General features: G+C 36.5%; 1 protein-coding gene and 1 long non-coding RNA gene across 2 annotated transcripts in view; both read left to right on the top strand.

Annotated features, from left to right (window-relative positions):
• The window catches only part of LOC115226339 (mitogen-activated protein kinase kinase kinase 5), a 315,276-nt gene that overhangs the window by 78,250 nt on the left and 223,484 nt on the right, over positions 1 to 13,542 (top strand). Inside the window, exons 14-15 of the mRNA XM_029797343.2 lie at positions 10,006 to 10,051; positions 10,587 to 10,652. Of these exons, the coding sequence (XP_029653203.1) occupies positions 10,006 to 10,051; positions 10,587 to 10,652 (112 nt within the window). The remainder of the gene's footprint in view (positions 1 to 10,005; positions 10,052 to 10,586; positions 10,653 to 13,542) is intronic.
• LOC118761986 lies at positions 621 to 8,761 on the top strand. Its single transcript, XR_004997776.1, has 3 exons — positions 621 to 640; positions 4,521 to 4,597; positions 8,331 to 8,761. It is a non-coding gene; the product is annotated as an uncharacterized LOC118761986 (long non-coding RNA).

The raw sequence follows: 13,542 nt of genomic DNA, 5'->3' as shown, positions 1-13,542 counted from the left end.
TATATATATATATATATATATATATATATATATATAGGATATTTTTTTTGTTTCAGCACAGAGCTGCGGCCATGCTGATGAACCGCTGCTTTGTGCTACACTGTTATTACGAAGAACCTCCTCTAATATGTGGCACTTGGTGAAGAATGGAGTTTGATATAGCTACCCTCATTTGCACCTCTTGCCGTGAGGTAGGTTCATCTGGGACTCTCGACAGGAAGAGGTCCAGCTTTGATTGAAAACCTGCTACATCTACTTTGTGCAAGTTCCTCAGACTCTTTGGGAGAATATTTAAAAGGTGTAGGCCCTTGAAAGCCAGGCTGTTGCAGAAGCTGGTCCTGAAGCGTGATGGCATTGCTGGGATCTTTGGTACTATGCAGTGTCGTCCCATTCTAGCATTGGTGTAGCTTACAATGCCAAAATTTGGCACAATTCTTTCCAGGATCTTCCAGATATAAATTACTGCATACCTCTCCTGTCTTCTCTCCAGGGAGTAGAGTCTTAGCTGTTTCAACCTTTCCCAGTAGCTGAGCTGTTGCAAAGAGACGATCTTCTTTGTGAATCTTCTCTGGATTGCTTACCCAGTTCCCTCACAGACTTAGGCTCTGGGATTGAAATTCCTTGTGGACCAGTGTACCCTGTAAGTTTAATATTCAGATTTTGATGCTGGTAGCGCAGGGCCTAGAATTTTAGATTTAATGTTTTTTATAACCCGGGCTTCTTTGTCTGCTTTCTCCCTCACATAGGATTGTTGCGGCCTTTTTTCGATCTCTATCAGTATTAAACTGCATATTATTATCCTCAGCCCATCTGTAGATTGAGTCCAACTCCTGCTGCAGGTGTGCAACATTGCTGGGGTTCTGTATTTTCTGTGAGACTTTGGTATTGTCTGCATAGCTTGCCAGAGTGGCTATCCGGGCATTTAAGGGCATATCTGAGAGGGCCACTATAAAAAGCAGTGGTCCCAAGACAGTGCCCTGTGTAAAACCACTCACTATTTGTGTGTTCATAGAGGTAGCTGCATTAACCACTACTGCCTGAATCCTATCTTTCAGGAAGTCATGTAACCACACTCCAAGTTTTCCAGCTATGCCAAGGTCACACAGTTTGTGGCATATCATACCATGATCCACCTTGTCAAAAGCTTTTGCAAAATCAAGGTAGATTACGTCCACATTTGATTTGTTGAGTAACTGCCTCAACACCCAGTCATAATGTTGTAAGAGCTGGGTCAGACAGCTCCTTCCTGGTCGAAAACCATGCTGGGTATCACTCAGCAAGTTATTTTCCTCAAGGAATGCGATTAGTTTCCCTCTGACTATCCGTTCTATGACTTTGCTGATGTGTGAAATCAGAGAGATAAGCCTATAGTTTTTGGCATCTGCTCTACTTCCCCCTTTATGTATTGGGCATATTATTCCCTCCTTCAGCTTGCTTGGCAGTTTACCATTTGTAAGAAAGCTCTGGAAGAGAATCTTGAGGGGTTTTGCCAGGGCATGCTTACACTCTTTGAGGAGGATTGCTGGGAAACCATCAGGACCAGCAGTTGAGTTTGTGTCCACTTCATCTATGGCTAGTAGTACATCTTCTTCGCTAATGTCAATGTATTTTATTGTAACTGCCTTGCTGGTTATAGGTGAGGCGGCCAAGAAGTCTACTGGTTCTTTCACTTGTTTGTGTTCCAACGGGGTGGTAAAGACACTTTTGCACTGGTCATTCAGCATCTCATTGATCTTAGTTGGACTGTCTGTGAGGGAGCCATCCTTTTGGAGGAGAGGTCCTATCTTGTAGTGTACTGAGGCTGTTTCTTTCGCATAATGAAAGAAGGCTTTTGGGTTTGATTTAATGTTTTTTATAACCCAGGCTTATTTGTCTGCTTTCTCCCTCACATAGGATTGTTGCGGCCTTTTTTCGATCTCTATTAGTGTTGCTCTTAGGCGGGACGTTTTGCTACTTTTGGGATGTTGGTTGAGTCGGTTTGCAACCTTCGTCTGTCGTCTCATGAGGATCTTCCTGTTTCTTGGAATCTTGCTCCTATTTGTTTTGGCCTTGTGCTCTGAGACATATTTCTGGCATACAGCTTGCACAGAAGACATGAAACATTCTAGTTTTGGCCAGTCCTCTCTGAGGATCTCTTTTTGGACCGATTTCCAATTTGCTTTGTGGAAGTTCAGATTGGAGAGATTTCGGGTGCTTCCTTTAGGCTGTATGTCTCTGGTTACTTTCGGCCCAAACATAGACAGCTCTATTATGTTGTGATCCGAGACTAATGTTGGTGTTACTTTCACATCATGAATGATGTCCATATTGTTCATGAAGCAGAGGTCCAGAATGTTATTCGCCTTAGTTGGTTTGAGTACAACTTGCTCCATTAATAAGGCATTGGTGAGGTTGAGCAGGGACTCCACCTGTACTTGCTTGCAATGATTCATTCCTGAGAGTATGAGACCTTCAGACCATTTGACGTTGGGGAAGTTGAAATCATCTATAAGAAATATGGTCATGTGGTGTTCCAGATTCATGAGGATTTCTTTAATTCTTGTGAGGCAATCTTCAAACTTGCCTATGTGATTTGGAGCATCCGGTGGGCGATATTTATTATGTTGTCTTATGTATACAATTAAAGTATCACATACCGAATTTGAGTATGTCAGTAAAACCTGGGGTGTGAGGTCATCTCGGATGTATACAGCAACTCCACCATGGCTCCTTTCCCTTCTGTCTGTTTGCAGTATGGCATAGTTTGGTATGTGTACTTCTGCATACTCTATATCAGGGCTGAGGTGAGTTTCCACGAGTGCTATGCATAGGGCTTGATTGCATGCAGTAAGATCTCTCAGGAAAGAAATTTTGTTTCTATTTTGATGCAACAGGCCCCAATATTTAGTAAAAGTATTGGGGTGACGGCTGTGTAGGCATTAGGGGAGGCCATCCCGTGTCTGTTGACTGTGGTGGTCTTGCATAGTTGTAGGCAAGGTTCCTTCTTTGTGCTTGGTGTAGCCAGGTTAGTTGCTGGACAGTTCTTTGTGCCATGCACAAAAATGACTCTTTCTCAGCTGTTGCCTTGCGCAGAACATCTCAGGAGCACACTTCTTTTTTTAATGTTTTCCTGGGAGACATTTCTTGTCTTCCTTCAGTAAAGCTTTTCTCTTTAACCCTTTCGTTACTATATTTCTGACCAAAATACACCCCTTATGTGTTTCAATTAATTTCTAACATAATCATAAATTTAGTCTGGTTTCATTAAACAACTATAACTTTTTTATTTATCCATATATTAACATGAATTTTGGAAGATAATTTAATGAAATGTTCTCAACCAATTCTATACTATAATTTTTGTCACAAAGTGACTCTAATTGCAGGTAGATACAGGTAAATTCAACAATATATAAAATTATTAAAATTTTGTTCAAACATCGCTATAGAAAATGGGTTATTAGCTAATATTCAATTGGGTATACAACAAAATTTTACGATAGAATTTGTTATTCTGAGTAACTTTCTGATACCCATAATAATATTTATGGCAAAATAGGCCTTAATTTCATTTAAGGTTGTGGGAAATAACAAACTATACTTTCTTTCGCTTTGTTTACGTTTAGCGTAACAGTTCGTTTCCGCCGTAATGATTTCAAATGGGCTCATTCAAAAAAGTAAAAAGAAATAGTCTAAGGCTTTACTCTTCTGGGAAAGTCTGTGGCTTGGTCCAGTTTCTTCAGAAAAATCACCGAAAGAAACAGTTTTTAAATTTTCACTCCATTCAGGTGCCAATTCATTTTCTTTATCGCTGTCGGATCCACTGTTTTCACTTTCAGAAAATGAAACATCAGATTCGTTATCAAATACCACATGCTTTTTTTTTTCAGTCATAGAGTTAGATTTATGAAGGTCTTCAGTAGAAAATCCTTCGAATTCTGACTCGCTGCTTGATATAATGAAATTCGTATCCATTTTTTGTCAGAATTACAAATTTTGAAAACACAATAGGAACAAATTTCGGAAAAAAATCTCCCATAATTCACGGAATTAAAATTACACTTCGATTGTTGTACAAAACTGTAGTTGAACTGTTTACGAAGTATAATACGTGTTTTCACGAATGTACTAAAGAGATTTACTCTGATATTCTCATTTAAATATGAATAGGTAAATTCGGGCGGTTTGGGGCAGCTTGGTCACATTAACCAAAATTTTTTTCAGGCGGTTTGGTAACGAAAGGGTTAAAGCCCCTGAAGTTCTGGCAGTGTGTCGGGTGGGCGAACCATCAGTTTTTGCCCTCCTCCCCATGCCAACATTTGCCCCACATGTAGAATTTACAGGTTCTTCTGTGCCTTCCAGATTTCTTCTTTCCTGAAGTGTATTGGGTGGTGTTGGATCCTCCATGGGTTTTTCTGCTGTTTGTGTGGTATGTTGGGTTTCAGCTTGGTTCTTTTGCCTTTTTCTTCCTTTCCTTCTTTATTTTTGTTTTCCGTCCTTCCTTTTTTCTTCTGTTTTTCTAATTTCTCATTTCTTTGTAGGACCACTGGTACAGGGGGGGCTTCCAGTTTCTGCTCCCTTGGCTCCCCTATCTTTCTCTGCCAGGTCATTTACCGTGGTAGGTGATCCATTCTCTTGAGGAACTTCTGGATTACAGAGACTTCCGGGTTCTTTTTCTTTTTCGTCCTCTCCATCCTTATTAGCCTTGCCACAATAATTTTCAATTATGTTATCCAAGGTGTTGATGTGCTGTCTTATAAGCATGTAAGACCGGATAAATTCACTTTTCTTCTGCTCTATCTGGTCAATGGTTCTATCAAAACCATTGTTCTTTAGCACAGCAGTGATGATGTTGTTTGGCGGATCACCACTAGCAATCGTCCATGCTCGTAGCAGAAGATTTAACTCTTTCTTTTCCCACTTTGGTGCCATTTTCGTTTTTGAAGCCCAGAGGGGGAGTAGAGGCTAGAGAGGTAATGAGAGATAGAGAGAGGTAGAGACGGAGAAACACAGAGAGTGAAATAGGGAGAGAGGTAGATATGAAGGAAAGAGAGAGGTGTTATGAAAGAAATAGAGAGGGTGATATGGCGAAAGCAAGAGGGTGTGGCGTGTTAAAGAGACAGGAATGTAGAGGAGGGTGAGAGAAAGAGAGACAACATGAAGGAGAGGAGGGGAATACAAAGAGAGACAAAGTGAAGAAGAGGGGAAGAGAAAGAGGCAGAGTGAAGGAGAGGAGAGGAAGAGAAAGAGAGACAGAAGGAGGGTGAGGATAGCAAGAGAAAGAGAGACAGACTGAAGGAGAAACAGGAAAGGATGAAGGATGTGAGAGAGAGGGAGAGACGGAGTGAGAAGAATGTGCAAATGAGAAGTATATGAGAGAGGTTGAGGTGATGAAAGGAGAGGTAGATGTGAGATGGAAAGGAAAGAGAAGTGAGAAAAGAGGAGGTTATGAAAGGGAGGGAGAGAGATGAGAGAAAGAGTAAGATATGCAAGAGAGAGGGAAAGAGTAGGCGAAAAGAGAGATAAAGGAAGGGAGCGAGGAGCTGGAAGTGGAGTAATATATGTAAGGGAGGGGAGAAGAAGAGGGTAGATATGAAGAGAGTGGGGAAACGAAAGAGATATATAATTCTAAACTAATTACGATTGTATTTCTAACTCAGTCGTAACTCAGATGTCAACTTAAATTACAGGAAAATCAACAAATGAAAAGAATTTTTAAATATTAGTTTTATAGAGATAAAATGAAAGATAGATTGAAAGCGAAGTGGATGCTGAAACAGAAATTGAAAGAAAATTATTCTCAGAATGTGAAAAAGATGGAGTCGTAACTCGTAACTCAGATGTTACCTTACATTAAAGGAATATAAACAAATGATAAGGATACTTATTCGCAAAAGGTAAAATCCAAATCGTCTTGCTTGTATGAAGGAGTTTTCTTTCAAAAAAGAAAAGAGAACAATTCTTTTTCCTTCTTGCATTTGGCAATTAAAGACTTGCCACCACGTGCTTTTTCAGCGAAGAATCTTGCATGCGCAACTAACTTTAATGTATTATATTTGGCTTCAAGCGAAATATATTACGTTTTTAATTAGTATATTTTAGTAGATCGTTATGAGATAACAAGTTCTACATTTTTGTTAGTTTTAGTAGATTATTTCGTTGATTTATGCAAACCTTTTTGGGTTTTTTTTCACAGTGTGAAAGCAAACACTTCCTTCAATATATATATATATATATATATATATATGTATGTATGTATATATATGTATGTATATGTATGTATGTATATATATGTATGTATATGTATGTATGTATATAATATATATATATATATGTATGTATGTATGTATATATATATATGTATGTATATGTATGTATATATATATGTATGTATATGTATGTATGTATATATATGTATGTATATGTATGTATGTATGTATATATATATATGTATGTATATATATGTATGTATATATGTATGTATATATATGTATGTATATATATATATGTATGTATATATATGTATGTATATATGTATGTATATATATGTATGTATATATATATATGTATGTATATATATATATATATGTATGTATATATATATATATATATATATATGTATGTATATATATATATGTATGTATATATATATGTATGTATATATATATGTATATATATGTATGTATATATATATATGTATATATATATATATATACGTATGTATATATATATATGTATGTATATATATATATGTATGTATATATATATGTATGTATATATATGTATGTATATATATATATGTATGTATGTATATATATGTATGTATGTATATATATATATGTATGTATATATATATATGTATGTATATATATATATGTATATATATATATGTATATATATATATATATGTATATATATATATATGTATGTAATATATATATGTATATATATATATGTATGTATATATATATATATATATGTATATATATATGTATGTATATATATATATATGTATGTATATATATATATGTATGTATATATATGTATGTATATATATATATGTATATATATATATATGTATGTATATATATATATATGTATATATATATATATGTATGTATATATATATATATGTATATATATATGTATATATATATATATGTATGTATATATATATATGTATGTATATATATATATGTATGTATATATATATATATGTATGTATATATATATATTATATATTTTGTTTTATATTTTATCTAGTTTCAGGTCACGAGCTGTGGCCATGCTGGGGCACTGCCACTCAGTGTTGCTACATGATTTTACTTCACGAATGCTTTTTAGCAATTGCCATTTGGTACATGGGAGAGTTCGATGCAGCTGCTCTCATCTGCACCTCCTGTCGTGAAGTTGGTTGATCTGGGACACCTGACAGGAAGAGATCCAGTTTTATTTTAAAGACATCTGCATCCACCCCATGCAGGTCTCTCAGGTCCTTCGGGAGGACATTGAAGAGCTGTGGACCTCAGAAGCCCAGGCTATCACAGTGTCTTGTCCTACACTTTGATGGCAAATTTGGAGTCCTTGGCACTATGCAGTGGTGCCCAGTTCTGGTATTTGTGTAACTCTCGATGCCAAAGTTTGGGACAAGTCCTTCCAGGATCTTCCAGATGTATATTATGGCATATCTTTCTCGCCTACGCTCTAAGGAATAGAGTCTTAATCTCTTGAGTCTTTCCCAATAGCTTATATGCTGCACCGACGCTATCTTCTTCATGTAGCTTCATTGGATCGCCTCAAGTTCTGTGATTAATTTGACACTGGATGGTGGCCATAGCTATATTTCATCGATAAGAATGTGCATCGTCCATTTAATTGGAAAATTCTATATGTGGCTGAAAATTGCTCGACATTTTAAAACTGATGTTATACTTGCAGTGTTTAATAAAATGAAGCAGCATGAAACAATTGTAGTACTCTACCTTGGATATCCTTGTTGCATCATATTTGAAATAAAATTAAACACATGCACAAACATATATGTCCAAATGATAACTTATTTTATACAAAATAGGAACTGTTGTGGGTTTTGCTTGTATGTATGGTGTTCATTAATTTAAGTAATTGGAAAGAACAAGAATGAAAGGTATGAGAGTACAAAATTGCTGGATTGCATCTACGAAAGTAGACCATTTGTGAAAATAAGAAAAATACATTTTTTCAGGAGCAATTGTAGTTTCAACTGTATTTTATAGGTGTAAAGGATGAGCATTACATGTGGAAGTGAGAAAAAAAGATCATTGCTTTTAAAATGAATTGCTATTATAAATGCTTTATATTTCCATGCATAGAACATTGAACTAAGAAGTATGCTAGAAGAGAAATCACCTGGAAGAATAAACAACAAAACATTTCTGTCAATTTTCAAAAGGTGACACATGTAGTGGTTTGGTTATGTAGTACAACATCGTGACACCCTAATTGTAGTAAATATAAACATGCATAGACAAACCTCTAGTAAAAGAGGTTTAGGAAGATCACAAAAGGGGTGGTCGAGCAACGAAAGAATGAAAATAATGGTAAATTTGAGATTGTCTGATGACCAGAAAAGATAAGGCATGTTATTGTGTTTCTTATTATACACCTAGTGCCTTTCTGTGTGGTAAATAGCTTGTTTACCAACCACATGGTTCCGGGTTCATTCCCACTGCGTGGCACGTCTTCTACTGTAGCCTCAGGCCAACAAAAGCTTTGTGAGTGGATTTGGTAGACGGAAACTGAAAGAAGACCATCGTATATATATATATATATATATGCATGTGTTTGTGTGTCTGTGTTTGTCCCCCCAACATCACTTGACAACCAATGCTGGTGGGTTTACATCCCCGTAACTTAGCGGTTCAGCAAAAGAGACCGGTAGAATAAGTACTAGGCTTACAAAGAATAAGTCTTGGGGTCGATTTGCTCGACTAAAAGTGGTGCTCCAACATGGCCACAATCACATGACTGAAACAAGTAAAAGAGTATAGTTGGATGATAGATGAGTTTCCTTGATTTGCCTGTGACTTGATATTCTGTTGGTTGTAGGAACAGTGGATAGTGGCTGGTTTTAGAATGTGACAAAGAGTTCAAGAGTGAGTTGGTCATGATTCTGGACAAGTAAGGAGAGCAATTAGATGTCAAAAGATACACTCTCACCATCAACATTGTGTTATGGCAGGAATCTGAGAGCTAAGATTAATTGGGAGTATTTATGTAATTGAGGATGATGACTTGAGAGAAAGGTGAGTTGAAATATGCATGTGTGCAATAATGGATAAAATGTAATCACAGATTTTTAATTAATTAGAGAGGTGAAAAAGGGTAACCTTCATCCACTGTAACTAGAAATTTTTGTTGCTGTTATTTGAGAGATGAAAGGTATGGAGGCTGATTCCTGAATAATGCAGATACCACTTTTATGAAAGAAGTTGAAACATAGCATGTAACTTGAATAATAGAAATGAGGCAGATAGGATTAAGGTGTGTGATTTGCATGTTATGACAAGCTTTCTAGATTGTAATCCATGGATATTTCTTACAAAGATGAAAAATTGTCAAGTGAATTTATTACAAGATTTTACCTCTTTTATAGTTTAGGGATTCAATACATTGCATTTACAAATATGGCTTGTAACTTTGCTGTGGCTACCTAAGTGCTTTGGATAATAAAGAATTAAAATTAGCATTCAAATCTCCTTCCAAACACATCCTATTGTTTTCAGAAAGACTCACTAGAAAATGTAGTCTTGAATATATTATTCCAGGGAAAATACAGAATGATTATGACTGGAATAGGTCTTCTTTACCTAGTTCTATGTAACCGTAGCATCTATGTTCTCTGGATTGCAGTAGCAAATATGAGAAAATGAAACTGTTGCTTAAGCAGTGTATGACAAGCATAACTTTTCTACTCAGTTTTTTGCCATTAGAAATAAAATATTCTCTTGCTGAACAGATAATGACATTTTTTTCCCCTTTTCTTAGTCCCAAATCAAAAAGGTTGGAACAAAGTATCAACAAGATTGTCTAGGTAAGTTAATTCTATCTTTCTGTTCAGCCTACTTTTTGTAACTCAAAATGTTTCATTTTTAATTCCATATTGATGTTAGTTATGGAGTTAACCAAGTCACTCAATGACAATATATTGTCATGCTACTTTTGGTTATAGAAGTATAGTATGACAGTAAATTTGATAACTGAAATAAGCAACATTACTAGATTCAGTTAAAAGCTGAAATTTAGAGTTATAACTATCAATATGTTTTGATATAAATGCTGAATAATCACCAACATAAAGATCCCTTAACTGTCACAACTGCTCTCTGTTCTTTGCAGTATCTATAAAAGTGTTTTTCAAGCTTTGAGTTTGTAAAATAGAAAATATTTGATAAAATATCATATCTTGTTGGTAATCTTTGCTTTGATTTATAGTGAGCATTAAAAGAATTAAGCAAGTTATCTCATATGCAAAAATATCTTGAGAAGCAGGATTTTTTTGTCTTTTCTATATGAAACTCATGGATTTGAAGTGCAAACATTATATTACAACTTTTACTTTCCTTCAGTCAAAAAACACCACCATCTTCAAGTAATGAGAACTTGCGAGATATTGAAACACCGGAGGAATCAAGGTAATTTTAAATATATTGTTATTTTATCATTTTTTTTCATCTACTATAATGTCCACAAATCTAAATTCTATTAACTTCAGATACCTAGGATAACCTGTCCTTGACCTTTCTAACTCAATTTTGTTTTGGTTTACTCACCTATTTCTATTTTCCAGTTAATTTCACTCATTAGTCAATGTGTGCAAATTTTAAGCATCTTTTAGTATTCTGGTTTGCTCCCCACTCTCTCTCTCTCTATATAAATATTGTATGTGTGTGTATGTATATATATATATGTGTGTGTGAGTGTGTATATATGTATTTGTATATATATATATATATATATATATTATATATATATATATATATATATATATATATATATATATATATATATATATGTATGTTTATATATATATATATGTATGTTTATATATATATATGTATGTGTGTATATATATATATGTATGTTTATATATATATATATGTATGTGTGTATATATATATATGTATGTGTGTATATATATATATGTATGTATATATATATATATATATGTATGTATATATATATATGTATGTATAAATCCTTAAAAATGTTTCAGCCGAAGGCTGCGGCCATGCTGGGGCACCACCACTGAATGAGCTACACTAATATGTGATTCCACCTCTGATACGTGGCACTTGGTCAACAAGGGAGTTCGATGCCGCTGCCCGCATCTGTGTCTCCTGTCGTGAGGTAGGTTCATCTGGGACCCCCGACAAGAAGAGATCCAGTTTAGTTTTAAAGAAACCCACATCCACACCATGCAAGTCTCTCAGGCATTTACAGAGGATGTTAAAGAGCTGTGGTCCTCTGAAACCCAAGCTGTTGCAGTATCTGGTCCTGTATTTTTATGGTGATGTTGGAATCTTTGGCACCATGCAGCAGCGCCCCATTCTGCGGTTTGGGTAACTTTGAATGCCAAAGTTTGGGACAAGACTCTCCAGGATTTTCCAGATGTATATCACCGCATATCTCTCCCGCCTTCGCTCTAGGGAGAAGAGTTTTAATACTTTCAGTCTTTCCCAGTAGCTGATATTTTGCATTGAGACGATCTTCTTTGTGTAGCTTCTTTGAATTGCTTCGAGTTCAGCTGTTAGTTTTATATTGTGTGGTGACCATAGTTGGGAGCAGTAGTCCAAGTGGCTGAGGACGAAAGTTTTCCACAGGACCATCAGTGTCTCCTTCTCTCTTGTTCTGAAAGTTCGGAGAATCCATCCAGCTAGCCGTCTGCATTTTATCACCAAATTAGTAATATGCACTTGGAAAGATGCATCATTGCTTATGTCAATGCCTAGGTCATGCACTGATTTTGACTCAGGGATTGCAATTTTTCCCGGGCCAGTGTATCCAGTCTGCATGTCATTTACCTTTGTGTGCCAGTAGCGCAGGGCCTGAAACTTTCTGCATTAAGCCGCATGTTGTTGTCCTCAGCCCACCTGTATATTGTATCGAACTCCTGTTGCAGATGTGCAATATTTCCAGGGTTTTGTATTGTGTGGGAGACTTTTGTGTCATCTGCATAGCTAGCAAGGGTGGTCATCTTAGTAACTGAGGGCATGTCTGAAAGGGCCACTATGAACATCAGTGGCCCCAAGACAGTGCCCTGTGGAACACCGCTTGTTATTTGTGTTTCCTTGGAGGTGGCTCCATTGGTCACAACTGCCTGCCTTCTATCTTTTAGAAAGTTGTGCAGCCACTCTCCAAGTTTTCCGCCTATGCCAAGACCACGCAATTTGTGACAAATCATACCATGGTCGACTTTATCAAAGGCTTTCGCAAAGTCGAGATATATCACATCCACATTTGAACCATTTAGTAGCTGTTTTAACACCCAGTCATAGTGTTGCAGGATCTGTGTTAGGCAGCTTCTACCTGGTCGAAATCCATGCTGGGTGTCAGTCAGCAAGTCATTTTCTTCAAGGAACATGATTAGTTTCTTGCGGACTATTCATTCCATGACTTTCCTGATGTGTAAGGTCAGAGAGATAGGCCTCTAATTTTTAGCATCTGCTCTGCTTCCTCCCTTATGGATAGGGCATATTAGCCCCTCTTCATTTTGACTGGGAGCTTACCACTTGCAACAAAGCTCTGAAAAAGAAGCTGTAGCGGTTTTGCAAGGGCTCGTTTGCACAATTTGAGAAGTATCGCTGGAAATCCATCAGGTCCAGCACCTGAGTTGTGTCAATCTCATCTATGGCGAGTGTGATATCATCATCTTCAATGTTGATGTACTCAATTTTTGCCTCTTTGGCCACAAGTAAAGTGGCAAAGAATTCTTCTGGGTTGTTTACTTGCTTGTGTCTTAGAGGTGTAGTGAACACACTTTGGAACTGTTCATTCAGTATTTCACTTATCCTCGTGTGATTTCCTGTGAGGGAGCCATCTTTTTGGAAGAAAGGTCCTATTCTCTGGTGTACTGTGGCTGTCTCTTTGGCAAACTTAAAGAAAGCTTTAGGGTTTGACCTTATATTTTCTATTACCCAAGCTTCTTTATCTGCTCTCTCCTTTTCATGGGACTGATGCAGACTTTTCTCAATTTCCATTAGCATTCTCTCGATCCGAGACTTCTCACCACTTTTGGTGTGCTTGCTCAGGCGATTCGCAATCCTTGTCAGTCGTCTCGTAAGAATCTTCCTTTCTCTAGGAATCCTGTTTTTGTGTGTGCTAGCCCTGCACACTGGGACATATTTGTCACATATAGCTTGTATTATGGACTTGAAGCGTTTGTGTTTCATATCAATGTCTGGTGTGGGGAGACATTTAAGCCAATCCTGTTTGAGGATCTCTTTCTCAATCAACTTCCAGTTTGCTTTATGAAAGTTTAAGTTGGAGAGATGGTGGATGCTTTGTATAGGCTGTGTGTTTGCA

Source organism: Octopus sinensis, linkage group LG2, assembly GCF_006345805.1.
Source record: "Octopus sinensis linkage group LG2, ASM634580v1, whole genome shotgun sequence".
Lineage (NCBI taxonomy): Eukaryota > Metazoa > Mollusca > Cephalopoda > Octopoda > Octopodidae > Octopus > Octopus sinensis.
This window is presented reverse-complemented; position numbering and strand designations above follow the sequence as displayed.